The sequence below is a fragment of the Colletotrichum graminicola genome (assembly GCF_000149035.1).
Source record: "Colletotrichum graminicola M1.001 genomic scaffold supercont1.13, whole genome shotgun sequence".
NCBI classification, from domain to species: Eukaryota; Fungi; Ascomycota; class Sordariomycetes; order Glomerellales; family Glomerellaceae; genus Colletotrichum; species Colletotrichum graminicola.
Genome location: NW_007361017.1, coordinates 333,815 through 360,594, shown reverse-complemented (window position 1 = coordinate 360,594; position 26,780 = coordinate 333,815). Strand labels below are relative to the sequence as shown.

The following is a 26,780-nucleotide window of genomic DNA, read 5'->3' as shown; positions in this document are numbered from 1 at the left end:
GATGGGCTTGTGTCGCTCATAGAACATCAAGGTGTTCCGGCCCTGCCACCCCTCTATTGTCTCTTGGTTCCCCTTCACGGAAGACGCAAAGCCGCCTTGGGATATACATTTTCCGGTTTGCGGACTCACCGCGTTGCACATCCAGCACGGCATCTATGTATTTTGGCACCTTTTAAATGGCATAACGATGAACCTCTGCACTCAAGTGTGAGATACTCCATCTTTCTCTGTCGGGTTTCGCATTTCCCACTTGAGCAACATTCATCGAGGGGAGTTGATTGCGGGTGGTCTTTGTACACAATCGACATCTAGGCATAGAAGCCACACCGTATGACCCAGTGTTTACCTGACCTAGCCACTCCGACCCCTATGCTTGACCCTCCACATCATCACGGACGTGTCTTTGAACAGAAAACAGGCTTTTGCATTATTTGGGGGTATCTAGTCGTCAAACACCCTCGATCCTCGCAATCCCACGCAGGCTAGCGGAGTCTCATGGCGCTGCCTCGGCTATGAGGCGCTTCGTCGCACTCCCGGATGCGCGTCTTGTAGTTTCCAGCCCCATCCACCCGGGTCGGGGGCTTGGGCAGCATAGAGATTACTCCCCGATGCATCCATCGCCCTTGGCTGAATCGTTCCCAGTGGCCCTCTTTGCTACATCAAACGCAGCATTCCTTCAAGCCATGCCCATGCAGATCGTAACATGCTCCCATCGAAAAGGCCGAGCAAGCCTTAGCCGTACTTGCGGCTGCCACCCTTGTGCGTCTTCTCGTCCTTGGCACCCTTGGCCTTTTTGCCCTTGCCGATGAGCTCCAGATGGCCGGCCCGCTCGCCGAGAAGCTTCTCCGTCCGGCTGACGAGGCCGGCGGCGAGCTTCTTCTGCAACTTGTCCGCGGAGCCGTGGGCCTTGGCCTTTTGCGGCTTCGCCACGCGCGAGGCGTTCTTGGTCGACTTCTGCTTGGGCTTGCCCGTCGGCGCAGGGCGCGACGAGGATTTGATGCCGCCTTGAGCCATTGTTTGGGGGTTGGGATGTGTGTGTCCGGATTCGGTATGTACGTCTCCCCGGGGGCCGTGGTTTGGTCGAGTGCGTAACCCGTAGGCGGTCGACGCCTCGTGAGAACGAAGAGATTTGCGCCGGAGGGCTGAGTGGATGCCGCTTTAGTGGAATTTGAAGAATGGTTATCTGCGTCCAATGTTCTGTCCGCAGGTCGCTAGGGAGGTTGTGTGTTGTGCGTTGGCCTCGAAGCAAGATGATCCGGGCGACGTCGAGAGAGAGTGAAAAGGCAAAGTTCAAGCGCTCGGTCGGTCCTAGGCTAGAGAAAATTTTAGTGGACCCCGAGCTTATCGCTCACCGACACACCGACCCCACCCCCACCAAGAGACGGACCCCTAAACTGACTGTTACGTAAGTCCGCAGCTCACGACGGCGTACTTGAGTCACAGAGCGCAACAGCAGATACTTGGATGGAATCAATCGGCTATATACACACCAACCGCGCCATAACACTGGCATTCTAGGCTTAGGCTGAGTAGCGGGTGAAGTGGTACATGGATCTAGCTGTTGCCGCTTGCCACTTGCCGCTTGTCTCTTGGGCCTCGTTCCCGCACTTCCGAAGACGTACTACGTCGGATGCATCGCCTTGGACTGGTCTGTCTGTTTGACTTGACGGGCTTGAGATCTAGAGGGTGGTATGATCCTTTCGGGGGAAACGCTGCCACTCCGCCTGCACCCATTTGTATGTCTGGAGAAGGGCCACTCGGAGATTGACGAGGTTGCGCCGTCTAGTACACCCAGCCGGCACCGTCAACAGATGTTAGTCCAATTCTTTTCCCCTGTCCCGTAGGCCGAAACCAGCTGTACTTTATCAATACCCGGTTCAATCCTGAGACTGCGAAGCACATCAAGAATCAAATCGAGTGGGCAGCTGCTTTGATCGGCCCAGAGGACGTCGTCAAAATAGACGAGATTTCGGCTACGGCGGAAGTCAGAAATGTCCTGACGAACGAAACACTGTTCGTCTTTGATCCCTCCTACGCTAGGGTCTTTTTTTGCAAAAGGAATCAACAGGCGCAACCCGGATATTGAACTGCCCGAACCCGAACCCGCTGGCGATTGTCTGGTGACCTACGATATCGGTACTTAGTTGAAGAAGAGGATAGGGGCCTGCTTTGGTCACGGCTGTGACACTCGCGCAGACTGCGAACGGTAGACAAATGGCAACCGTAATCTCTGTCACGACTATAGGGTTGGCAGCGGATGTGATAAATCAGTGACGAATTCTGCCGGTTAAAGGTTATATGATAGTCAAGTGCACAACACGCTGCTGTTGCGTTCGCGGCGAGAGTATTCGCCATAAACTAGAGGTAGTCATAGGCCCTATTGTACCCTGTACATGCACCATTTAGGTCGCACTCTAAATGCCATAGGCGCCAAAAGAAAATAGGCCTCCTTTTTACCTTCATGTATGTATGTGCTTTCTCAGGAGGTTAGTCTTGTAACTTGCTACCATACAGTGCCGAAATACGGGGGAGGGCGACACTCACCGAGGATACCAAACCCAGTAAGCAAATACTCTTTCAAGAGCTCGGGGATCTCCTTCTAGTAAGTTCTTGCTCCTCCACGTCCTCTTTCAACGGCATCCTCCCGTTTCTCTTCGAAAATCCATTCTTGATTGTCAAGAAAACCCCAGGCATATCCGAGCCGGCACCGTTCATGACCGCTGCGGGATGCACTGCGCTGAACACTGCGATGGCAAGAAACATGGGCAAGGCTTCCAGAACGTAAAAGTACGCTTCGTGGGTGATAAGGGCGTTGTCCACACCATGCCCAGACGAGAAGTCGACGAGACGGTAGATGATTCTGATGGTGATCATACCGAGGGAGAAATACAACGCCCACATGAGTGGCTCCCAGGGTCGAGGTTGCGCCCCACGAAACCTGTCCATCTTTTGGATCTCGAGTTGGAACTTCAGCGCCAAGCCAACGAAGATGAGGATGAAGAACTCCTGAAGGCCGATGCCTCCCATGTAGATATGAATCGCCTTCATCTGTTCCGCAGGCGGAGCCGTCGGGCCAGCCATTGAGCCGCCTGCCAATTGCACGGCGAAGGAGACGATATCGAGGACCACAAAAATGGCAGCGAAGGATGAAGCTGGTATGCTCAGGAGAGACCGCGATGGGTGAAAAAAGTAGATCATTCGTCCCAGAGTCATGTAAGCAAACGCGTTGACCCCTGAACCGTGTCAGCTCTAGCACATAAGCAGCCTGGACTCTCAAATAACAACCGACTCACAGATGGGTGCAAGCAGAATGAAGATCTGAAACACGAGATAGACCCCATCGCTTTGCTGATTTTTGCTGCTGGCCGCTCTGAAGACGAATGCCAGAGTCTCCCAGATGCCCGCCATGATAATGGCCCAGCACCACCTCCGGGGTCTGGTCAGCGTGTGCATACATACAATACAGCATTAGGCTCTGAAAGCGTCAAGACATACGAACCTTCTTGTGCTTGGCAGTTTGCCATATATGAACGGCAGTCAGGAGGGCAAAGAGCACCGCAAACACCGCAGCCGCAACGAAGCTGGGGTAGTAGTTCCAGATGGCACCGCATTCGCCAGGTGGGACATACCCGTTGACGTCTGGCTTTATAGTCTGGATGCACGTGGGGATAGCTATTTCGATAGTTTTGGCGGGGATATTGACATGGCTATTTGTCATACCGGGAATTATAATGTGCTTTGTTGTGATGAAGACGCCCGTCGGGATAAATGATGATGCGGACGAGATGAGTGTGTCTTGCCGTCTCTATACAGACCCCAGCAAAGTTGGCGTGGGTGAGGAGCCTGGCTGTAAGGCAAGGGCGAAGGCTGAGGAGGCTGCAGCAAGGATGACACTAGAGAATCGCATTTTGATGAGGGTGAATATAAATGAGGATTGTGTTTAAGACTGTTCACAGCGGCATCTAATTGTCATTGATGTCATTGGGACTTCAAGCTTGATCATTGGGTCTGAACCATGGTCCTTATAAGTCAACTTTCCGAGACTCTATTCAACTCGTCCACCACATAGCATACATAGCGTCTGGCCATACACAGCCCCCCCCCCCCCCCCCCCCCCAAGGCCCGATTCGCTTCTTTACATGAAGGATGCGATGCGTGCACAGGAACAGCGCAAATAATAATAGCAACGCGAGATTCTCGTTACGTACCCCCTGGCGAGCGTCATCATTGCATGAGGCGTACGCGTGGCCCAGACTTTTGCCCGGTTGTCCTTCGCAGCACTTTGTAACAACGAGACAAGAAAGGTAGGTAGATAGTGGTGAAGCGAAGTTCATACACATACAGCAGGGACTTATCACAGTGCTTTGTTGTCGTGGATAACGAGCTTCGGTTAGCAAAAGTAATCAAAATCCGAGATTCAGTCCAATATTCAAGCTAACCATTCAAAATGACACCTTGGATACTGGATAGGATTAGATGGAACAAGACTTGTACCGTGATTCATCAAGGTGTATCCGTATGCTGAATAATTGATCACACTGTGACAATGGTTCCTGGCTGCAACCTTGGAATGCAGCAACACCTGGCGGAGCACTTGGCTGAAATAGGCAAGTCAACAGGTTAGGCGTATTTCTAGGACGGGGTACCCTTGCCCCTATCCTTGAAGCAGTGTGTCTCCGGATAGGCGAGCTTGGAGAGGGCTTTGAATTTTGGTTTCACATACTCAGTAACGAGACGCAGTCGCAGGCGTGACAGCCGCGGTCGTCGGTGAAGGTGGGGACGAAGGGGAGAGGCCGGAAGCCGATCGGTGAAGTCGGCCGGGACGAGATCCACCGGTGTCACGGCAAGGCCCGGTCAGCGACAGCGATAGAGGTCTGCTGGAACGCCTCGTTATAAGTGTTGACGACCCGTTCCGGGATTGATATTGGGGAAGCATCCGCGGATGTGGGCAGGGCCGCTCGTCGTCTGAGGCTCTCGACTTTACACAAGTTCCATATTCGTGAGGAAGGAAACATCTAGCTGGGAGGAGAGGTCAGACATGCTTTCTACTAAGTTCCTTCTCTCAGCCAAATCCTGATTCATTGTCTTCTCCTTCCGACTCGACTGGATGGACGCAAGCCAACTTACACCTCTCACTTGTATTTCAGCTTGTCTCTTTCCTTCATATTAACTAGCATCACCACCGTTCGAGAAATCGACGGCATATACTCACGTCTCAACATGGCACATTTTGTATCTCCATCGCGACCCGAATCCAACGTTCTAGGGCCTTCTATTGTAAATGCTTATCCGCCAACCTCCATCCAACGCCATGGTCAGCCCACCAGACCTCTCTGTCTTCCGACGTCCAGATGTGTCACAACCCTGGCGCCCAGGAAGTCATCAACTCGACACCATCCGCCTATTCGCTTTTCCTCCACTGCATCTATTCATCGTCGCTCTAGCGTATGGCTGCTTAAACAATACTCCCAGGCCGACTAAGTCGACGACTGTCGACCCGGATTCTACTGTCGACATACTCGTACGCCATGTCGCCTTCTTCGGAGCCACTGGTTTGACGGTTTTCAAGTGCTTGAGACATGCCCTAGATGATCCGACTCTTGTATGTCATGTTTGTGAGTGGGTTTTCGTATGTTTTGATCGTGGACGAGCTGCAAGGTTCGCCATGCTTTCGGTCACTTTTGCTTGATTGCACTGTTCCAAAAAGACATTCTCACACATGTCCATACAGATGTCAGAAACCGGTTGCTTCTAGAAACCATGACGGAAATCACGGGGACACTGTCTCCCAATCAAGCCGCTCGCCTAAGAGTTGTGGATGGGGGTTTGGATGACATGGAGACTCTCGTCGACGTCCTTTTCCCCAAAGTACTCGAGGGAGAACCCGTCCACGTCATCATATACGGTATCGGGGGGTTCAGAACCCAGTGGATTACAGACAATACCAGTAATACCCAAGGAGTTATGGCTAATTCCTACATCTCTGAAGAAGCCGTATTCACGGTCATTGCCGCACTCTTAGCGGGCTTTCAAAAGCTTGGATCGCGGGAGAGGCCTCGGATTGTCAGCATAGGCACTATATCCATCACCAGACAAATTTATCAATCGTGTAATCCCCTCGCAGTCAAGGCCAGGCCACTATACGAATGGTTTATGGGCAAACAAGAAGATTCGGACCCTAGTCAACGAAATCCAATCCATCGTGACAACATTTCCAGCGACACGTCCAGCGATACCAGCAGTGAGCATACCATCACACAGCTCAACTACGATAGATCTTGTAGAAGTGAAAACGACGAGACCAGCAGCTATTACGAAAGCAGTGATGACTCAAGCACCAGTAGTGGGGCGCAAACCGATACGGAGGCCAGCGAGGCAGAATCCACGTCGAGTATGGAAGTTCGATCTGCCAATGCCGACAAATCCGCAATGGAGGAGGCCATACGGCACCATTACCCTTGCTTCAGCTCTTCCCTTATCGTTCGACCTACACTCCTCACCTACGATCGACCTTACGGACTCTAGGCGATACGGATCGGCGGGGTAGGGAACTCGGCTCCTGGATATACCATCGCCAAACGAGATGTTGCTGAGTGGCTGTACTATCATGGCATTCTAGGCGCATTGGAAGGGACAGTTACGATCACTACATGAGGGCAGTCAGCAAATGAATCGGTCAGCAGAAGCGTGTTTTCTATTGCAAAATTGGGATCCTCAAAAGCATGCCTAGCGTTGGCTGATATCAGCTCAAGTGCACAGCGATATATGTATTCTCCGTAAATACAATAGACCGTTAAAAGAATCTCCATAATATACGTCGCATATTCCATACCATGTTGTCGGAAGATTGGTGATGGTGAATTGCATACCGTCCATCCTCGCAATACCTGAACCCCGGCTTACTGCTAGCCTCCGTCATCATATCCCGGCCGCACGGTAATTGCAAGAGTCTGACGGATGCGGACAGTCGGAATGCGAAGAGTATCCACTCGGAGGTCCCACCGGGCCCCGCTTCGCCGCCGGCCGGCGGTCGGCACCTGGGCGCCGCAACTCTCGTCAGCGCTCACTTTGTCAGAAAGCATTGTTTGAACCATCATTAGAAGCCGTTATTAGATACTTGGTTGGCATGCGCCTATTACTCATTGACCTCCATATCGAATTTACTCCCAAAGCTCTCATCAGGGACCGTGTTCATCAGACCGCATCCACGGACACTTTCCCATTCACCCCGGGCACGGTATTCCCTCAGCATCCACCCATCAACTCGGGCCACACTCGCCTAGAGACCTTCACCCTCAGACCGCTCTGGAGGACCGTCAGCAAAGAATGTCGACGACACGGCGGAAAAGGAAACACTCGACCGCTTACCCTGAGCCATGGCGAGCCAAGCCTGTCAAAGTCGAGATCGTCGAAACGCACAGTCCGAGGTTGGTCTGGGGTCACCCATCCGATGTCGTAGCAGCGAAGAAGAGTGGCCAGAGTCTGGGTGACGACGATGGCGGCCATCCCCTCGCCGGGGCACCGGCGGCCTCCGCTGCCGAGGACCGCGCACCTGTCCCCGAGGTCGACCAGCTTGTTCTCGGCGTTGAGCCAGCGTCCGGGCATCCAGGTGTCGAAGTTCGGGTAGCTTTCGGAGTCCTCGTGCTTCAGCGGCGCCGCCGCCGCCGCCGCCCGGGAGCGCTTCATTGCATTGTAGTGACGCGTCGTCTCCTTGATGCAGGCCTGGAGCAGCGCGGAGTCGCCCGCCCCGCTCCGAGCATCCCTCTTGACGGCGGCCATGACGTCCGGGTGGCGCAGAAGCTACGATACGATTGTCAGTCTCTGCGGAGCAATCTCTTACATGCCTGTGACACACGTACGCAAACGACAGCCCACGAAATCACGGCAGCGGTCGAGGTATCGGAAGCCAACATGAGGACGGTGTGATGAGAAGCGAAGCAATGCCTTAGCGGCGCCGTGCTCCTGTCGTGTAGCATGTACGTGATGTAGTCCGGCAGGTCGGACCGGAGCTCGCCGTTCTTCGCATCCACGTGTCTCTGGCCGAGCCTTTCCAAGAAGATCTCCCCGACCCGCTCGCGAGCACGGCGCAGGCGTCGAGCGGGCGGGTAGGGCGCCCAGTCAGGAAGCGCCGAGCACCAGAAATCGCCGGCGTCGCGCTCCATCGACCGCACGAGGCCCAGGAGCTCGTCGCCCGACTCGCAAAAGTCGTCGCCCATCAGGCTTCTCACAAGAACGTTGTGCGTCAGCTCCGAGACCCCGGCGAATAGCTCGACGTCGCTCCTCGTCGTCCACTCCAGCGCGCTACTGTGCGTCTCCCCAGTGGTGCATCTGGCCGTGTGCTCCTGCGCCTCGGCGCGGCCCATGTACCGGGGGAAAGATCCGACCATGGCCTTGCTGTTTTTCGTGTATTCTAGATCGACAGTCTTGTTGAGAAATGCGCCCTTGGTTTTCGTGCGTTAAGACAAGATGTTCCACGAGTGTCTCAAATGGGGGGCTCACCATTCCATGGCAGAATGAAGGGGCATTCTCCGAAACGTCGAGATGAACCACGTCGAGCTTCGTAGTACGAAGTAAACAGTTGTAGATCATTTGTAGTTGGACTGAGAGGGCGCTTCCGCATCGCACTCCCGCCTCACGGATGAGCGAAACGGGGCTGGCTGCATAGTCGGGCGCGTTACCGAGGAAGGACGGGGAGCCCTTGCCGTGGTAAGGCGACGTCTTTCTAGGCTGTGAGAACCATTTTGCGAGGAGCAGGACTGCCACAAAAACAAGTGGCATCAAAAGCACCACCATGGTAACGAGCGGGTGCGGTATGGCAAAACACAAGAGGGAGCAAGCAAACGACTGCAGGCAAAACGCACCCGCTACTAGACGCAGTGAGTGGCCTCTCGACTGCTACGGGAGAACGAAAAGAAAAAGAAAACAAGAAAGGACGGCTATGGGAGAAAGATGGGAAACCCATGCCGACGACTGGTGCTTCTTATAAATCCTGATCAGCGATCCCGCCCGCCCGCTTCGTTGCTCAAACGCCCATCAGCCATCAACGCCGGAGGTCCGCGCCAAGCGACTGAGACAGAACCTCTTGGCATACGATGTTGAGGTTGATTATGGTGCAACACATATGGATCAACAGGATGGGATACACGTGCGATAAAGCCTTGGGTGTCAGGGGGGGGTAACCAAGGGGACTCTTAGGGAGCATGGGAATGCGGTTTCCAAGGGATGAGCCCACAGCAACGATGGGTCAACATGACTCCAGAACTCACTCATATAGATATCTTGCTACGTTTTTACAATTCCTGTTATTTATAGGGTTTTGCATTTGTTGGGTGAATACACATGCTACTACGATTGGTCGAGGTGGATGGGGGCACTGAACATGTAAAGAGAGATGGGGAGGAGTTTGTTGTTGTTTTGCCGTTCATGTTTTTCTGTCTTCCACGTGCGGAGATACGCCCACAAATAAACAAAAAGAGAGACCTGATTAGATTCTGGAGTGCCATCAGGTTGTCTGCGCGGCCCCCGTGACGACAACTTGTCAAGGCTACGGCCAATGATAGAGGAACCCAATCGCAACCCCCCCCCCCCCCCCCCCCCCCCTCCCAAGGGAGGGAACCCGACAAAGGGAAGCACCAGGTATAGGTCCAGCATTGATCACAGAAGCGGCGATAGAGTTCTCGTAAAAGATGACATGAGGATTGCGTGGTGGAAGTCGAACATGATCCTTTTCTGCCCACGCATGATGGACTAAAACCAGTCGAGCCCGATTGGCCATGGACATCGGATGAGAGAGAACAAGCTGCTGCCCGAGGGGCCACATCGTCCGCGTCGGGCTTTCTGTCTAATCGGAGCGACCTTTTTTCTCTTGTTCTCCTCCCAATCCCATCAACTGATCCCGGTGCAAAGCATTGCCGGCATCTCTAGGCAGAAATTGGAATCATGACCGCTATACTTGATAGAGGCGCACCAAGACCCGAAGAGCTCGGTGACGCAGCGAGTCTTTTGAGGTATGTTTGATTGTTCAAAGGGCAATGTCGATGCGACCCGCCAGTACGCTATAGCTGAATCTTGCTGTGTTCCATTGGAGGGGAGGTGTGTGTGTGCTGCGAAAGTGGCGGGTTGCGATCGGGGCAAAACCGAAGTCTAGTGGGAGCAAAATACAACATCGTTTGGCTTCTCAGCCGGAAAAAGCGCATGGCGGGTTGTCCTGGGTCCTTCACATGAGCTCGGGTCCAAGCAGCACCGAATCTCATCTCATGCCACGCACAATCGCTGACCCCCCCGAGACAGACAGCCTCAGACCATCATCTGGCTCAAGACCTCTGACCAGTCGTTCGCCATCCACAAGTCCCTCCTGGTCGAGTCATCCAAGTACTTCCAGCGCTGCCTCGACGGCCCCTTTGCCGAGTCGGCGACCAACACGATCGACCTCAACGACGACGACGGCGACGACGACGACGACGACCCGGACGACGGCGGCGGGCCGGGCGCGAGCGTCAGCCCGCTCACCCTGGGCACCTACGTCAAGCTGTGCTACTTCACCCGACTCACCGCCCAGCGCGTCCGGCGCTCGCGCCGCAACGCCGCCGACCACACCGAGGACTCGTACGAGGTCTCCCCCTTCACCCTGAAGCCCTGCGACATGCACACGCCGCACTGCCTCGTCGAGCTCGTCGACATGTGGTCGCTGTGCGACCGCTTCCACGACGACCTGCTGCTGGGCAAGGTCTCGACCGCCATCCGGGAGACGCTCGACGTCGGCGCCGGGAGGCTGGGCGACGCGCAGTGCGCCGAGTGGTGGGTCTTCAACTTCGCCAACGGCCACGCCGCGCTCGAGGGCCTCCACCGCCGGGAGGACGACGGCGTCGACGGCCTGCTGCAGAGGCTGAGGGACCTGTTCGTGCAGAACTGCCCGCCGGCGTCGTGGGAACGCCTGGCGTGCCAGCTGCCGAGCGGCTTCGTCGTCGCCATCTCCATCGCGTTCCAGAAGAAGATGGCGGCGCTGGTGGCCAACGAGGCGGCCATCGCGAGGGTCAACGGCGCGAGCCTGTGTTACGAGTGCAAGACCAGGGTCCAGACCGCCTTGAAGCGATGAATGCAGAGCCTGTTGGGTCCCTATTTCGCCCATGAGCATAACCCGGACTCACGTGGATAGATGGCTTGTGAAACCACACCGCGTCTTGCAAAACCATGCAATGCGATGAGTAACTACTGTTGGCCCTGTCTTCAATCATCTGCATCGGGAATAGGGGAGGGGGGAGGGGGGACTTGTTTAAAAAAAAACAAAAAAAAACCTTTGACACCTGTTGCTTTTCGTCTGTCTGGAACGCATTCGATCTCTCTCTCTCTCTATATATGCAGCCATGCCAATCTCCTTCCCTTCCCCCCCAAGCCCCGCCATATGCCTTTTTGGTGCCCGCCCGTCTAGCTCATAGCGCAGTGAAGTGCAATAATGTGTACATGCCCGGCGCCTGCCACGACGCAAGACCTAAAACAAAGAGAATTGCCGAGTATTGTTTGCCGTCCGCCAGGCGGAGATATTGTACAAGGGTTTGTGTGGTATGCTGGGAGAATCAGAGGTGCCACTTGGGAAGCTCGAAGGCTCTGTCCTTCGGCCAATTCTCCGTCCTGTTGGAGGAAATGAGTTAGCAACAACACAGAGGGTGCAAATCCACTCAGGGGAATCTTACTTGGTGGTCAGCAAGACCGTCATGCGTTTCCTCCGCTCCTCGGTCTCTTCCGCATCAACGAGACGCAGCCACTGGCCGAGCAGCTGCCTTAACTCGTCGTCCCCGCGACCTCTGCAGTCGATGCCGCGCTCGGCGCACGCGATGCGCACCTCCAGCTCCTCCAGGCCGGCCGGGCCGCCGTCGCGCGCCAGCAGCCTGTCGTCACCCTCCAGGAACGCCATCCGCAGGCGGCCCTTGGTCGCCCAAAGCCCCGGCGGGAAGAAGCCGAGCTTCTCCCACATCATGCCGGGCACGTGCAGGCTGCGGAGCACATGCTTCTTGGCCGCCGCTTGCACCATGCCCGACACGACGCCCTGGGGCGCCGCCTTCTCGAACTCGATAAAGGACTTTTGACGGCGCTCCTCGGCCTGCTTGAAGCTGGCGTCGATCTGCTGAGGCAGGCGACAGGTGTAGGGCACGACGCCGTCGACGAAGATGACGATGAGCGGCGTGAACTCCCCGCAGACGAGGAGGACCAGGCCGAAGAGCGGGACGCGGAGGATGTCGTGGCGCACGCGCCAGAGGAGCATCCAGTCGGCGCGCGAGAAGCCCTTGGGGATGAGGCCGGGCGTGAAGACGGAGGGCGAGCGAAAGCCCTCGACGGAGGCGCTCTTCTCAGCGATGGTTTCCTGTATCAGACGGCGGTTGGAGAAGACGGCCTTGAGGCCCGTCTTGTAGAACTTGATGTAGGCCTTGCCCGTCTGGAAGAGGTGGCCGATGGTGGAGGAGTCGGGCTTGCGCTCGGGGAGGTCCAGGGGCGCCGGGCGCGTCGAGGCCGGGGGGTTGACTTTGGCGCTCGGGACGGGGGGCGAGGGAGGAGCAGCGGGTTCGGTGGCGGCGGCGGAGCTCGCCAGGCTGCGATAGGGAGTCGCTGTCCTCGCGAAGGCGGAGAGGAGGAAGGGTGAGCGGGCGGAGCTTGCGCAAAGGCGCGAAGACGGGACGCGCATTGCGCGAAGCGTCGTGCTGTGACTCATCGCATGAACGTATAGGGGTGTGATTATGAGGAGGGTTCTGTTGTTAAGAGGAGGAGTCTGTTGTTGAGAAAGGAGGAGGAGGAGGAGAGGGTGATGAATCAGGGTCGTTGTCGGAGTCGTGAACAGGGTGGCCGTGGCGGGACAGGTATGGAGTGTTACCGTAATCGATTTGTACCTAATTAAACGAAAAAAAAAAAACCGAAAAAAAAAGAATACCTAGGAAAAAGTACCAATTGGTGCCGTCACTGATTGATCACCTCTACGGATACTACTAGCCTATGGAGTACCTACTACAGCTTCCTTATCGCTTATCAGACCTCGTCCCTTGCGTCGGCCCCACCTTGCACCCTTCCACCACCCGCCGTGTCGGGTTCGGGAGAGCGGCCCCCCCTTGGCGTTGGTTTTTTTTTATAGCAATTGGACGTCCCAATTGGTTGTTGGAAATGGTTCCCTGGCGATCGATTGAAATGGGGGTAGGCATGGATGGCGACGGGCACTCGCTTCGTATGCGACGAACGGAATTGCCGTTCTTGGTTCCGGCGTGTCGGAGGAGTCCCGGGCAAAGAGGATTGACTCACTTACAGGTCGTGTGAGTTTCCGTTTTACTGGCAATCGGGACGGCGAAAGAGAGGGGCAATGCAGTCAAGCATGGCGGATATCCACATCCTGCATCAGGTCACCCACGCTTCAGATTCCCGGACCGAAAACCACGACTTCAATTTTGATACATCGATACATGACTATTCCCATCCGCTTCAAGAGCTTTGTTACATGCATCAGACTCGGTTGTCGATTCGGAACGTGTTACCCGCAACCAACCAACCAATCGCTTCCGTCAATCCCAATCCATGTGTGGGTCATCGGAATGCATCATAATGCAAATGTTTGCCACATCGGCCAACCAAGTGAGGCTTAGCCTCAATCTCCCCTTGGTGTAGTTGGTTCATCACGTTCGACTGTAATGGTTACATTGTCATCGAAAGGTCTCTAGTTCGATTCTGGAAGGGGAGAACTTCCGTTTTTGTTTTTGGCCTTTTTCATCACGCTGCTTATGGTTCGCATTTCTTACGTGGTGACAGATTGTTTTGGTTTTTGTTTCGGTTACACACTCATTCCTCCGCGCTCTGCCTGAACCACCTTCGGAACTAACCCACACCACACAGCCTGGTCCTCGGCCCGCCTCCCATAATCCGCCTGGCTCCGGTCAGCTGTGAACTGTCCTTGAAGCAGTCGACGAAGGAGCGGGGGCGGCGGCTGGTGCTCGGACGACATCTCTTTTGCGTGGTTGTTTGTTCTGGCGGCAAGGCATCTATCTACATTGCGGTGCGCTGGGACAAAAGCCGGAGGTGGCAAGCTTTTGATCAGTCGGCACGCCGATTGATTGAAGGAGACAGCACCGGGAATCAATTCTTCTTTGATGATGGAAACAGTGGAGTATAAGACAACATGCCATGCGGGTTTGCTTTCACTTCCAGCCACATCCAGCTAGGACCATGGTCTCTCTCTCTCGGACACACTAAGATTTTCGACCCTATAGTCGTCATGACGACACACACTGCGATTCCAGAGTGACACTTACAAAAACTGTTGCAGGTCGGAGGGGCGATTGGGTTCGCCCCCCTTCGTCCGTGGGAAGACCATACTTGCCCCTTCGAGCCAACCAACGCACGGCTGGCCGCACCGGGGGTTTTCGGTACGACCTCAACGGCGAGACCCATTCCCTCCCCCTCCTCCAGGTGATCTGCGAACCGCGCACGGGTTGATGGCTGATTCCACTCCGATGAGGGGAGTAGTTACAGGTACACATGTACCTAGTCTCTTGAGGCTGCGGGCGCGAGCGGGAAGATGCTCGACCGGGAGAGAGAGCCACGGAGACGGGGCTTCTATTATGCTGGGACACCGGAGAAGCGCATCAAGGTTTCACCACGGAAGGGAGGGACAGGAGCACTTGGAAGAACCCTTTCCCCGGCGGCCCGGCTGTGAAGCGTTAGGAGGGAAACATTTGATTGCCTGCTGACAAAAAGCGGACCCTGACGAAACCAAACGGGGAAAAAAAGAAGAAGAAAAAGCCCCCGCTCACCGAGTCTTCACCGGCGGGGGGGATCTGACGTGATTGGGCCGAGAGATTTCAACACACATATTTCCATCCCTCTGGTATCGAGAGTCGCCCGCCCGCCATCGCACTCCGTCCTCATTTGGAGAAACACCAACAAGTCGCGTCTTCACAGGGATCGCCAACCATTCACGCCTCATACTTGGATTTCAGATACTTTGGCCCATTCCAATTTCCTCATTCCATTCTTATTTTCAGTTTTATTTTCTCTCTTCCAATTTTTGTTTTATTTTACCTTTTTTTGTTTTTTTAAAGCCCATATATCCCCCCACCATTTCCCACACAGACGATCATGGTAATTACACAGACCTTCATGAGCCCTAGCCTCGTTCGTTGGTATACCGACACGTGAGTGACTCTCGAAAAATAATAGGTCCACGCCGACGCGTCCAACTTCGCCAACGGCGTCACCAAGGAGGAGGCCTACGAGCAAGTTCTCCTGCAAGCGGAAGGCCTCTTTGACGACCAAAGAAACTGGGTACACCCCCCCCTCCCCTTCTCCTTCTCACGCCTGCATCCTCAGGCTCCCTACTCGATATATCAACTAACATCTCACAGGTCTGGTAAGAACACCCCTCAAAATCCCCATCCTCCCAAACCAAGGGAAACACGCCAGAAAGAAAGGCAATGATAAAAAAGGGGAAGAGAACTTCACACACCCGCTCACACTCTCAACCCCCCACCCAGCAACCTCTCCAACGCGGCCTCCCTCCTCTGGCACGCCTACCACTCCCTCCCGCCGCCCTCGACCTCGGTGAACTGGGCCGGCTTCTACGTCCTCGACCCGCGCGCCGCCCCCGGCCGGCCCTCGCTCATCCTGGGGCCCTTCATGGGCAAGGTCGCCTGCCAGACCATCCCCTTTGGCCGCGGCGTCTGCGGCGCCGCAGCCGCCTCGCGCGAGACCCAGCTCGTGCCCGACGTCGACGCCTTCCCCGGCCACATCGCCTGCGACGGCGACAGCAAGAGCGAGATCGTCGTCCCCGTCGTCGCCCACGACGGCCGCCTCGTCGCCATCATCGACGTCGACTGCGCCGTCCCGAGCGGCTTCGACGACGTCGACCGCGTCTGGTTGGAGAAGCTCGCTGCGCTGCTGGCCAAGAGCTGCGACTGGTGAGGCGGAGTTTGTCTTTTTTTTTTTTTTTCCTTCTTTTTTCTATCTTATTTTTGTTTTCTCGTCGCAGACGAAGGAATGGACAAGGGAAGGGAGGGGAAGAGCGGAAGGAAACTTTACCCGAGGCCGGAAGATCTGGACCGGACTCGAACGGGCATCGTTCATGGGTGTGGCGCATCTAGGACAGAGATACACGCGGGTGCGGCCGAGGAGGCAAAATGTTAAAAGATGGATGATGGGGTATATGTCGTTTCATCAACGACTCATCATCAGGGGGTTCGACAGATGATCTCCAAGTAGACGAGGCCGTAGAAAAACCCGGCAACGGACATGACTCAACAAAAAATAAAGATTGAGCACGCTGGAGTCAACCTCCGCGCTTTATGACTAAATTTTTTCTTCAGTTTATGTCCTTCATTCACCCCATGAGGCTAAGAGATATATATTCCCCTGTCCGGTGTCCAAAACTCTCCCTTCCTCATTTTCTCCCTGCTGCCACGACCTACGAAAACACCGGGGTCGTGAAGAACATGTTCCCGTTTTACGTCGTCGCGTCGTGAAGCCGCTAGGCACATTTACTGCAGAGCCTTCTTGGCAAAGTTGGGCAGGATGAAGGCGGCCTTGTGGATCTCCGAGTTGTAGTACCTGCAGAGCTTGTCTTCCTCCTCAGGGGACCACTTGCGGAGGGGCTCCTTGACGTTGCGGCTGGGGTCCTTGCAGCAGACCATGAAGCCGATCTGGCCGCTGGGATAGGTGGGGATGGTGGTGTAGCCGTACTCGGCAACGGGGAAGATCTCCTTGCAGTCCTTCTTGAGCTTGCAGATGAGCGGCATGTGAAGCCACTGGTTCTCAGCTGTGCGTGATTCATCTGTTAGCTAGCCCTGGTCTTCACGGCACACTACAAAGGAAATGGCTTCCAATGAACATGGAGAGCGGAGAGAACCAAGACATTAGAGGTAGAAATAAAGGAAAAAAAGAAAATAGAGTCTCGAGCACACACGCAACGCTTTTCCGAGTTGTAACGACAAAGGAGATGGAAAAAGTGTATACTGGTGACAACCAAGGCTCGCCGGCCGCCACTAGGCGCAAAAACCGGGGTGTTTCACGGGTGGAATCGAGGCGAGGTCGAAAGAAGAAGAAAGAGGCAGGGCGACGTTGAGGCCGCCCTCGGCAATTCTCTCCTGGACCCGAGACTTCCTCGATCCCTCCCTGGCATCTCTGAACAATGGGAACGTACAACCTTGGGTACTGATGACACCGCCCTCCCGAAGGGCGTCGTGAAGGAGCTGGAAGTAGGGCTTCTCGAACAGGGACTCGGCGGGGCCCTCGGGGTCGGAAGAGTCGGTGATGATGACGTCAAAGGTGTTCTTGTACTCCTCGAGGAACTTGAAGCCGTCGCCGACGTGGGTCTTGGCCTTGGGGTGCTCGAAGCCGACGGCCATGTTGGGGAGGTACTGCTTGGAGAGGCGGATGACGGCCTGGGAGACCGTGTTAATAGGGGTGATGAGTTGTCCTCGTGGCTCAGCACGCAGTAGCATGCCATGTGATGGAAATTACCTCGTCAATGTCGCAAAGGATAGCCTCCTCGACGCACTCGTGCTTGACGACCTCACGGAGGACGCCGCCGTCACCGCCGCCGATGACGAGGACCTTCTTGGGGTTGGGGTGAGAGTTCATGGCCAGGTGGGTGATCATCTCCTGGTAGGAGAACTCATCACGCTCAGTGGCCTGGATGACGTTGTCCAGGACCAAGACCATGCCGTAGTCGGTGGACTCGAAGATGAGGACATCCTGGTACTGACTCTTCTCGTGGTGGACGACCTTCTTGACCTTGAGTGTCATGGCCTGGCCTGTGACGGGTCGTTAGCAGGCGGGCCATGTCACCAAACGAGGTCTTGGACTTACCAGGCCACATGTCCGAGATCTCACGGAACCAGCCATCTGTGGGTTATCCGACGGGTTAGCACAGTATCCGACGGCTCATCCCTTCTCATTCGGTTCTGCGGTGGGCCACTTCAGTCTGTCCGCTGCTGCCCCATCTGCACTGTCGATCCTAGAGGAGCGTCTTGTCCGGAAGGCCGGAACGGAACAGTGTGGCGACATGTTTCACGACGTCAAATTGGCACCTCAACAAGAGGCTATACACGAACAACAATCTGCGTGCAGGGGAGGACGTTTCTCCAGAGCAAGTGCTTAACCGAGATCAGTATGAAAGGATCGTGCATGGGTGCTCAGACGGTGGGGGGACTAGAAAGGGGCTGATAAGCCACCCGTCGATAGTCGCGGGAGGTTGTTGGTGATTGACGATCTTGCTGGATTAGGCAGGAGTGATCCGGTCTGCCAACGGCGCGACGCCATGGACGGGACGAAACGAGACGAGACGAGACGAGACGAGACCAGGCCAGAACAGACTACCTGGGCAACGGGACCGGTGGCCAGTGGCCGGTTGCGATGACCCATCTGCCGTAGCGCGGCGCGCAAGCCGAAGACGTTGGACAGCGGTGAAATCACATAATATCGTTGTACCAGGGCCCCTTGCGAAACAGGCGGCGACAAGAGTCCGGAGTGCGGGCAGCAGCAAGAAGCAGCCCCAGCGCAGACGTAGAACACAGAGAGATCCAGGGGGGGGGAGGAGAGGAACAAGCAGCAGGAGGTGGGAGTAAGAAGAGGACAGGAAGGATGATGGATGATGATGAGTGGACCGCACGAACCTTGAATGGTAGGATGGACAATTTCGCTCATTTTTGCGGTAGACGGGGGTTTGATAACAGGAGTCCCGTGTAGGTGGTGTAGATGTCGAAAGGTCGAGAGAGGCGCAGGCAAGCAAGACAGATGTCGCTGATGCAGACGCAGGAGTCGAGAAGGGAGGGGTAATATATGACGGAAGAAAGCCACGGCGGAAAAAAAGTAGTGTGAGAAAAAAAAGAAAAATCGCGCTGCCTTGGATGATCAAAAATAAGAATTAAAATGGATGGTGCTTTGACGTATTATGGTTGGCTTAGCGATGCGGGTGTGAATTGTGTGTGAGAAGGGAAAGCGGGTGCCCGCGCAAGAGTCAAGAGAAGGAAAAAAAAAAAAAAAAACAGGAAGAAAATTTTGTGGCTCCGGGGTGGCCTCGTTTTGAAAGTTGGAGAGAATGGGAAGAGACGATGACATGACTGGCCAGCCAGCCTCATTGAGTCGTCAAGATTCTGGACGGAGATCCATTCTTTCCCCTCTCTTCTCCTCCTTCCTTCTGCTTCTTCACCCCCAACTAACTGACTGCATGCATGCAGATGGCAGTTCCAGCAGCAGGATGTGTACTATGTAGTGTAGGAGCCTCTTCCCCTCTCTGTCAAAGTCTGTGTGTCGTGGGTCGTGGGTCTGTTGGTCGTTTTCCCCTCTTACCGGCAAGGCAAAAAAGAATGGTACCTAAACTAGGTAGGGTATACCATGGGGCATCATCGCATTGTCAGTGCGCGCGCACGTTGGGTCTCTGTGAGGCGCCTGACTCTAATCTCTAATCAGTCAGTAGGGGCATGGCTTTTTTTCTTTTGCCTTTTTCGCCTTTAGCTTGCCTGGCCACATCCGCATGCACAGCTCAGCCTGCGGTCTGCATGGGGCGTTATTCGTTTCGACACGACGGCAAAAGCTCACTTTCAGCCGCCGCGGTTCGATCTTGGTTCGTGATGGACGAGTACACCAATACCGCCAACAATCGCGAAAGGGGCACATGCTGGTCGATGCTGCGTATACACCAACGTACGATTAAGGTATACGGGGGTTTCAGGAGCGGAAACGGAATCTCTTTCGTCGTCATCATCAGGGTTGCGGCCCAAAGGCAAACAAGCAAAACCTCCCCGAGTGAAGTAGCGTAGGTGTGGCGTGTCTCTGCAGGAAAACGTGGCGAGCCAGGATCTCCATCTATATCCGCAAACTTATCTGGCTCCTGCCCTCTTTCATTTGTTCTTGCGCGCCTTCACTACAGCCTACCTAAGTAGAGGCAACAACGAGATACGTATCCAGGGCGGTCCCACTTACTTATCTGGGTAGGAAGGGCTGCACAGGCACAGAATCAAACACAAACACAATCAGAAAAGCACGACACGGTAGAATCGATCAAGTCATTTATTTACACGTATCCGTACATCGAAACCCGAAACAGGAACTCGGACCAGAAAGTCGACTCCACTTCCTTCGCCGGCAATCAACGGCGGGGGGGTGGAGGGCCGTCTTGTCCCGCCAGCTATCCAGATCCGTCTTCACGCGCGCCTCGGATGCGCATTACCCGTCATCGTGTACGGCTTTCCTTTGTTTTTTTGAGAAATGGAGCCTGAAAAGACGAGACGAGATGGAATGCGATGACGCCGTGGGTGGGATCCGGCCCGACCGGCCCGACCAGCCTTAGGTAGGCTCACGCATGACGAGGGAAGCCTCTTGGACTAGCTTAATACCCGAGATCCTGTCATAGTGTGGTTATGTTATTGTCTCGGAACATTCTTCAGCGGCAACTAGACGACAGAAACAAAACCTGTGGAGCGCCTACCAAGAAGTGAGTGGCCCACACTGCTACTTCCCGGTCGATGCGTCGGGCTTTCTTCTTCTCTTTTTCCTTCTTTTCTTTTTTCTTTTTCGATAGCAGCAGTGGGCCGAGACTTTCTGGCTGGCCGGCTATGTCCCTCGGGCTCCCACGACGCAGCATCGTTTCGTTTCGTCATGAGAGCCGCAACCGGCAACGACTTTGTTGTGTGTGCGCGAGGGTACACACAACACACAGCCTTGCGGAATGGCCTGGCCTCATGGTCCGAGCGAGTACTCAAGGTTCCTGCGGAGGTGCCACCGTTGGCTTGAGGCTCTGGCACAGACGGCCGCCCGCTTGCCTGCAGGCTGCAGCAAGTTTCGCGGTACGGGGTGTATAGAACGTCGGCGATTGTAGACGGCTTAAAACCCACCTAGGGAGGAGATCGATACCCGGAGCCCGGACGTGTTGGAATGTCGGTAGCAGTCGTTTTGGCCTGTCGAACGAAGCGAGCTAGCTATCCTTAATCCCTTACAGCTCTGCGACTACCATCCCTGTAGCTGTCATGCGTTGAAGGTTAGGATTGTGCGATGGAACAACTTGAAGCATCGCCGGGGTGGAGTGTTCGTTCCTGATGACTAAGATAAAAATACAGAGCTTTTCCCGTTGATAATGCGGAGGCTTTCTGGCGGCAGGCAAAGCCAAGCGTTCAAATTTTAATTGTTTCCCCCCCCCCCATCATCATAGGTTCGTTTCGTAGAATGAGACTCTGATGTACGGATACATACCTAGTAGGTAAAGTGATATGAGTCGTGTTTTTATATGGGCGTTGCAGTGGCATGAATCAGGGGGTGACATGCCTTTTCTCGGCGCGTTGGGCCAGGGTACCGCTGTTCGAAACCAAGGACCAGACCAGCATGACGCATGTTTGTGTGCAGGCGCATTGTAACGTATATACTGAGTACGCAGTACTACTCCATACGTATGGACATTAAACACATCAAGTGCGGGTGCGGTAGACTCACTTCTCGAGGGAGCGGCGGTACCTGCCATTGAAAACGGAAAGAGTCTGCAGAAGCCAGTCGGGAGCGACGGACGGAGAGCTAAGGCGGTGGCGAGCAGCGCTACGCCTGGAAACGTCCAAGGAGGCGTTGTCCAAGGGGGGAGGGGGGGGTGTGGTTCCGCAAACAACAGTCTTGGTACACTAGCTGCGATCTTTGCCGGGCTTTGCTGGAGGGCGAGGCGCGCGACCTGGCCATAGCCGCGGGTTCGCGCACACGACAAGCGACGCACAGCTCCATAGGGCATTCCGGGAGAAAGGGCCCGATTGGGGTGGTGTGGGTGGCGATCTGGTATTGCGCAGGGGTCCGATATGCCTTGATGCTACCGTAGATATAGCCTGTAGGTAATTACCGGTATTCGTACTGCACGGAATACGGAGACGGTCCATGTCAGGAGAATGGAGACGGCAAAATGAAGGCTCGAAAGGGGGTCCAATGGTTAATGCACTGACCTTGCACGCAGAACCAACATGGTTGAATCGTGCATGGCGAGCCGCGTGCCTGATGGGTGGCAGGCAAGAACTCTCGAGGTTTTGAGTTCCAAACATATCGCGATGAAGTCGAATGAATGAACAAGGCCATGTGTCATGACGTTCCGGCGAGTACCTATTCTACCTACCTACTCGGCCACTGCATCGTAGTGTACCCCTGTGTCGGAAAAGAATGGGCTGCATGCATCTGGCTTGTTTGTTTGCTTGTTTGTTTGTTTGCCATGTGCCAGTTAGCCCGTGGCGGCTTGCAGGCTGCGTACGCACTGTTGGAAAACCGGCCCCGACCAACCACTAAGCAGCATGCATGCGCAAACCACAGAAAGTCGCCAACGATGATGAATGGCTTCCTTCAAAAGCATGCCCGGCCTGCCTAAAGGAGCATCGTCCTGTTGCAGATGCTTCGAGGTGGCTGGGGGGGGGGAGGTGAATATTAGTCACAATGTCTGAACCGCTCGATGCGTGTAGGTCCTTTATTTTATTTTTATCCGCACCCGGTGCACAACTAGAACGAGTCGTTGTCCTGGCATGACCGAGACTGATTTGAGGGAGTTACAATTGACTGGTAGTAGCTAAGCTTGGTGATAGATGGGATGTCTGATGTTTGTTCCCCAGGAGGAGATTGCTCACCCCACCTATCTAGGTAAGGAAATGTCCGTATACCTACGTGCGGAGTACTACTGTATCAACATAGTATGTCTAATACCGTAGGGCAGGGCAGGGCAGGGCGTCGCCTAATGGAAGGTTGTAGTGAGGTGCGTGGTGGGATGCGGGAGCCACGGGGAACTGGAAGTGGCTTGCCCCGGGGACCGACTGCATGCAAGTACCAAGCACTGATACCCACCCATTCGTACCTGTCAGGTGCCTCGAAATGCGTTTCTGCGGCATCAATCCTCAATGCTTTCCTCTTGTGGGCGGGACTCAAAAGGTCGGAATATGTATTCGTATGTACGTAGGTAGAGTACACGTCGGTAGGTACTAGATAGTATGTATCCGTATGCCTGGTCTCCTTTTCTACGATCTACCTGTGGGCACCTACACTACCTACAATGCCACCCTGTATATTACATTACATTACATTACTACCCAAGTAATTACCTACCTAGGCTCCAGGTATCGTCATAAAGAGGTCGGGTTAGGTACCGACAGTCTGGCCCGAAGAGCGCGGTTCAATTTGTTGCTGCTTCCAGTCCCGGCTCTAGTCAAGGTACCCATTGTTCGTCACGCCGCCTATACGGATACTTCTGTGCCCATCCAACACGGTAAGTCATGCCAACTCTGTTTATCCTCAGTTCCTTGCCCGAGCCGTCGCAGGGAGCCAGGCACACGTATGCCCGAGACCGCAACTCGTACCGATTCACACTCATCGGTGGAAACGCCAATAGGCCAGGTGCGAGGTTAACATTCGTAGGTCGGTATTCGTAAACTGCATCGTACCTACCTACGGAGTACTGCGAAGTACTATATATACTCTAGGCATTTATGCGCCGGCGGCCCACCACTTCTTCCGGTAGGTACGGATACAGCGATACACGTACCGAGTAATTCTACGGGTAGGGGTCCGTAGACGACCTACCTACATCATGGGTAGGTATCCGTACCGTACTGTACATTCCTACCAAAACTAGGCTGGGGAACCCTGCCTAGTACTCGTGTGTACACCTACGCTTCACATCGTCGTACCCTGTCGACCTAGGGCAGGGGGCCAGTGGGGGCTTCCTTCAGTGGATAAGTCGCGCATGCATACTACACGCATGCTTCTCTTCTCCTCCTGTTCTCATTCTTTGTTGAATTTTTGCTCTTCGCTTCGCCGTGGCGCTTCCCCGTCCCCTTCTCTGAGGCTTCCATCTTCCCTCATTCTCTCGATTCCCACCTTTGGACAGAGAGAGAACCAGACAGACGAGACCCATCACCTCTTCTTCTTCTTCGTCTCGCCTCTCGCCTCTCGTCTCCTCCTCCTCCTCCCCCCTACGACTCCATTCATCACCCCTCATCGTTGTCGCCACCTTTTTTCTTTCTCCGTTTGTTGTGCGCTAGCACATTAGTCTTTCCACTGACACGCCATTGGCCTCGCCTAGCAGCCAATATAAAAAAATAAAAAATAGAGAGAGCCCTGAAGGAAGACTAACACAAGCATTCCGCAGCCCACCAAGGCGTCCGTCCACTACGGGCGTCCCCCAAAGATTTCTAGCGCCTTTCTTGTTCCCTCTCCCCCGGGATTGTTGTTCCCGCCTCTCGCTCCTTTCGACTGTGGACTGCCTACGGGCACACCCCTTGGAGGGTACACAACCGACTAGGTAACGCGTAGCCGTGTGTGGGACTTCTCAAACCGACAAAAGCTTCCTCCGCCCACCACCACTCCATTCTTCAACCCTCACAACTAGACCGGCATTCTTCCACCACGCCCAACTCCTTGTCTCTGATTCTCCGCCGCATACTCCAGGCTTGATACTGCACCGCGCGATCCTCGCCGGCCCTTTCCGTCGTCTTCCTCCTGGCCCGGCTGTCCTTGGCTTTCTCGTCCTCGTCCGATCTTCCTGCCGTTCAACTAAACACCCTCGGACCATTGCGAGACCACGCACTTGCTCTCTCTCCCTCTCGACACCAATCCCCCGAAACCTTCCTCACCCGGCCTAGGTAGTCTCCTCGCATTTCTTATTCCGCCTTGCTTTCGTCTTGGCTCCTCCTTTTTTTCATCTTTTCTTCTTCCTCTCCTTCCACTGGTCTGGTCCGCTGCCGTCACTGAGCGTCTTCCACCGACCCTCTGTCCGCTGCAGAGAGGAACCGCATTCCTTCTGTCCTCTCCAACTCTTCGACGCCAACCCGCTCGGCTTCAAACCCGCCCCAATCACTCTTGCCGATCAACCATATCCAACAAACAGCACCATGTGCTTCGGCGCTCGAAAATCAGACGATGGCGGCGCTGTTCGCTCGCGTGATCTCGACCGTCTCATTCGACAGGATGAAAAACGTCTTGCAAAAGAAGTCAAGCTTTTGTTGCTAGGTATACCGACACGAATATCCGTTCACCTTGTAATACCTGCCGGGCCCCTCACTGACTCGTACTCACTCGACAGGCGCCGGAGAGTCTGGGAAGTCTACCGTGCTGAAGCAGATGAAATTGATTTACGCCCAAGGTTTCAGCAAGAACGAGAAGCTCGAATGGAAGCCCGTCGTGTTCAACAACATTGTTCAGTCCTTTCGCTTGATCCAAGATGCCATGACCGAGATGGGTATCGATTTCAGCAACCCCGAAAATGAGGCAAGCAGCCCTTCCCCCTGGCACGGCCAATCGCATGTAGCAAGCATGCGAGAACCCGCGACTGGTGCAGACAACGAATCGAACGCCCTGGCTAACACATGATTGTCTCGATGTAGAAGCACATGGCGCATATCCTTGTGGAACACGAGATCAACGCCCAAGATCCCCTCCCGCGCGACTATTTGCAACCTATAAAGGAGCTCTGGGTCGATGAAGGTGTCAAACAAGCTATTGCCAAGGGCAACGAATTTGCTCTCCATGATAACCTGGCATAGTGAGCATCCAGACTCGTACATGCGTGATGCAACAAGTGGTCACTGACTCATCTAGTTTTTGCGACGACTTGGACCGCATCTGGGACCAGGCCTACGTACCCACAGACCAGGATTTGCTGCGCTCGAGGTTGCGAACCACTGGTATCACCGAAACCGTTTTCGACCTGGGCCAACTGACATACCGCATGTTTGACGTTGGCGGCCAGCGTTCGGAACGAAAGAAGTGGATCCACTGCTTCGAAAACGTCAACTGTCTGCTTTTCCTCGTCGCGATTAGTGGTTACGACCAGTGCTTGGTCGAAGACAAAGATGGCGTACGTATAGTATATCCATGTGACGCTTCCCCTTTCCGAGCTGACCAGACGTCGACCAGAACCAAATGAACGAGGCGCTCATGCTGTGGGAGTCGATTGCCAACTCTCACTGGTTTACAAAGTCTGCGCTCATTCTCTTCCTTAACAAGATGGATCTGTTCAAGGAGAAATTAACCAACAACCCCATTACATCGCATGGCTTCACTGACTACCACGGCCCTCCCGATGACTGGAAAGCTGCCAGCAAATACTTCCTAGACAAGTTCCGCGCCTTGAACCGGAATACCGAGAAAGAAATTTACGGACATTTCACCAATGCGACGGATACGAATCTGCTCAAGATCACCATGGGCTCAGTCCAGGACATGATCATTCAACGCAACCTGAAGCAGCTGATACTATAAGGCAGAGCCTGCGATAATTGGGGCCGTCAAGTGGCCCCAGACCAACCGACCTTGTCGCCCCAATCTGGCATGCTTGAAACATGCCAACTCTAATCGATACCCGCGGCCTTCTTCGGCCACATTCCCTACCTCACCTCGACCTCACGCGGCGACAACACCACCACCACCACCCATTCACGACTTCTCGCACCTTGTCGTAGGATTGCGGGCGCACCCTTGCGCACCAACACGACCTTCTTGTCGCAAATACCGAACGAGCCCGACGAGGCTCTCGAAGCCGACATGGATGTACATTACTCTGCTTCCTTTGTGTTCTAATTCCTCGTTATCTATTATCCATATTGCCGGCGTTGGTCTCGACAGAGGTTCTGCAAAAGGGCGGCTGAAACACTTTAGCCATTTATTTATTTATTGCTTTTTTTTGGGCATCGTGGGACGGATGGCCCACGCGTGGCGTACGGCCAATGCGAGAGCAATGCGCTCTGATTAGTCTTTGCTTCGATCCTCAAGGGCGAGATCGAGGCTGGTGGTAGGAGGGCGGTGCTGTCGCA

The 26,780-nt window shown here is 54.7% G+C and overlaps 8 protein-coding genes and 1 non-coding gene across 9 annotated transcripts; 4 read left to right on the top strand and 5 right to left on the bottom strand.

The window, feature by feature from the left end:
- Positions 1 to 732: 732 nt before the first annotated feature.
- Positions 733 to 1,014, bottom strand: GLRG_04194 (uncharacterized protein; the record flags this gene model as incomplete). The annotated part of the gene is made up of 1 exon (XM_008094879.1): positions 733 to 1,014. The coding sequence occupies one exon, from the start codon at positions 1,012 to 1,014 to the stop codon at positions 733 to 735; it is 282 nt and encodes a 93-aa protein (XP_008093070.1).
- A 1,563-nt stretch (positions 1,015 to 2,577) lies between these two features.
- Positions 2,578 to 3,907, bottom strand: GLRG_04193 (RTA1 domain-containing protein; the record flags this gene model as incomplete). The annotated part of the gene is made up of 4 exons (XM_008094878.1): positions 2,578 to 3,233; positions 3,294 to 3,348; positions 3,500 to 3,707; positions 3,816 to 3,907. 4 exons carry the CDS (start codon positions 3,905 to 3,907, stop codon positions 2,578 to 2,580), a joined length of 1,011 nt encoding a protein of 336 aa, XP_008093069.1.
- Positions 3,908 to 7,245: 3,338 nt separating this feature from the next.
- Positions 7,246 to 8,793, bottom strand: GLRG_04192 (uncharacterized protein; the record flags this gene model as incomplete). The annotated part of the gene is made up of 4 exons (XM_008094877.1): positions 7,246 to 7,305; positions 7,369 to 7,800; positions 7,860 to 8,441; positions 8,500 to 8,793. 4 exons carry the CDS (start codon positions 8,791 to 8,793, stop codon positions 7,246 to 7,248), a joined length of 1,368 nt encoding a protein of 455 aa, XP_008093068.1.
- A 1,146-nt stretch (positions 8,794 to 9,939) lies between these two features.
- GLRG_04191 (uncharacterized protein) lies at positions 9,940 to 11,095 on the top strand (the record flags this gene model as incomplete). Its single annotated transcript, XM_008094876.1, has 2 exons — positions 9,940 to 10,007; positions 10,291 to 11,095. 2 exons carry the CDS (start codon positions 9,940 to 9,942, stop codon positions 11,093 to 11,095), a joined length of 873 nt encoding a protein of 290 aa, XP_008093067.1.
- Positions 11,096 to 11,686: 591 nt separating this feature from the next.
- On the bottom strand, positions 11,687 to 12,676 carry GLRG_04190 (uncharacterized protein; the record flags this gene model as incomplete). Its single annotated transcript, XM_008094875.1, has 1 exon — positions 11,687 to 12,676. One exon carries the CDS (start codon positions 12,674 to 12,676, stop codon positions 11,687 to 11,689), a length of 990 nt encoding a protein of 329 aa, XP_008093066.1.
- Positions 12,677 to 13,626: 950 nt separating this feature from the next.
- GLRG_13103 lies at positions 13,627 to 13,714 on the top strand. Its single transcript has one exon. It is a non-coding gene; the product is annotated as a tRNA-Tyr (tRNA).
- Positions 13,715 to 15,129: 1,415 nt separating this feature from the next.
- GLRG_04189 (GAF domain-containing protein) lies at positions 15,130 to 15,930 on the top strand (the record flags this gene model as incomplete). The annotated part of the gene is made up of 3 exons (XM_008094874.1): positions 15,130 to 15,144; positions 15,190 to 15,379; positions 15,464 to 15,930. 3 exons carry the CDS (start codon positions 15,130 to 15,132, stop codon positions 15,928 to 15,930), a joined length of 672 nt encoding a protein of 223 aa, XP_008093065.1.
- A 572-nt stretch (positions 15,931 to 16,502) lies between these two features.
- GLRG_04188 (spermidine synthase) lies at positions 16,503 to 18,669 on the bottom strand (the record flags this gene model as incomplete). Its single annotated transcript, XM_008094873.1, has 5 exons — positions 16,503 to 16,780; positions 17,168 to 17,405; positions 17,485 to 17,777; positions 17,833 to 17,868; positions 18,639 to 18,669. 5 exons carry the CDS (start codon positions 18,667 to 18,669, stop codon positions 16,503 to 16,505), a joined length of 876 nt encoding a protein of 291 aa, XP_008093064.1.
- A 6,191-nt stretch (positions 18,670 to 24,860) lies between these two features.
- GLRG_04187 (G-protein alpha subunit) lies at positions 24,861 to 26,229 on the top strand (the record flags this gene model as incomplete). The annotated part of the gene is made up of 5 exons (XM_008094872.1): positions 24,861 to 24,978; positions 25,052 to 25,272; positions 25,353 to 25,510; positions 25,567 to 25,825; positions 25,885 to 26,229. 5 exons carry the CDS (start codon positions 24,861 to 24,863, stop codon positions 26,227 to 26,229), a joined length of 1,101 nt encoding a protein of 366 aa, XP_008093063.1.
- Between the last annotated feature and the right edge of the window lie 551 nt (positions 26,230 to 26,780).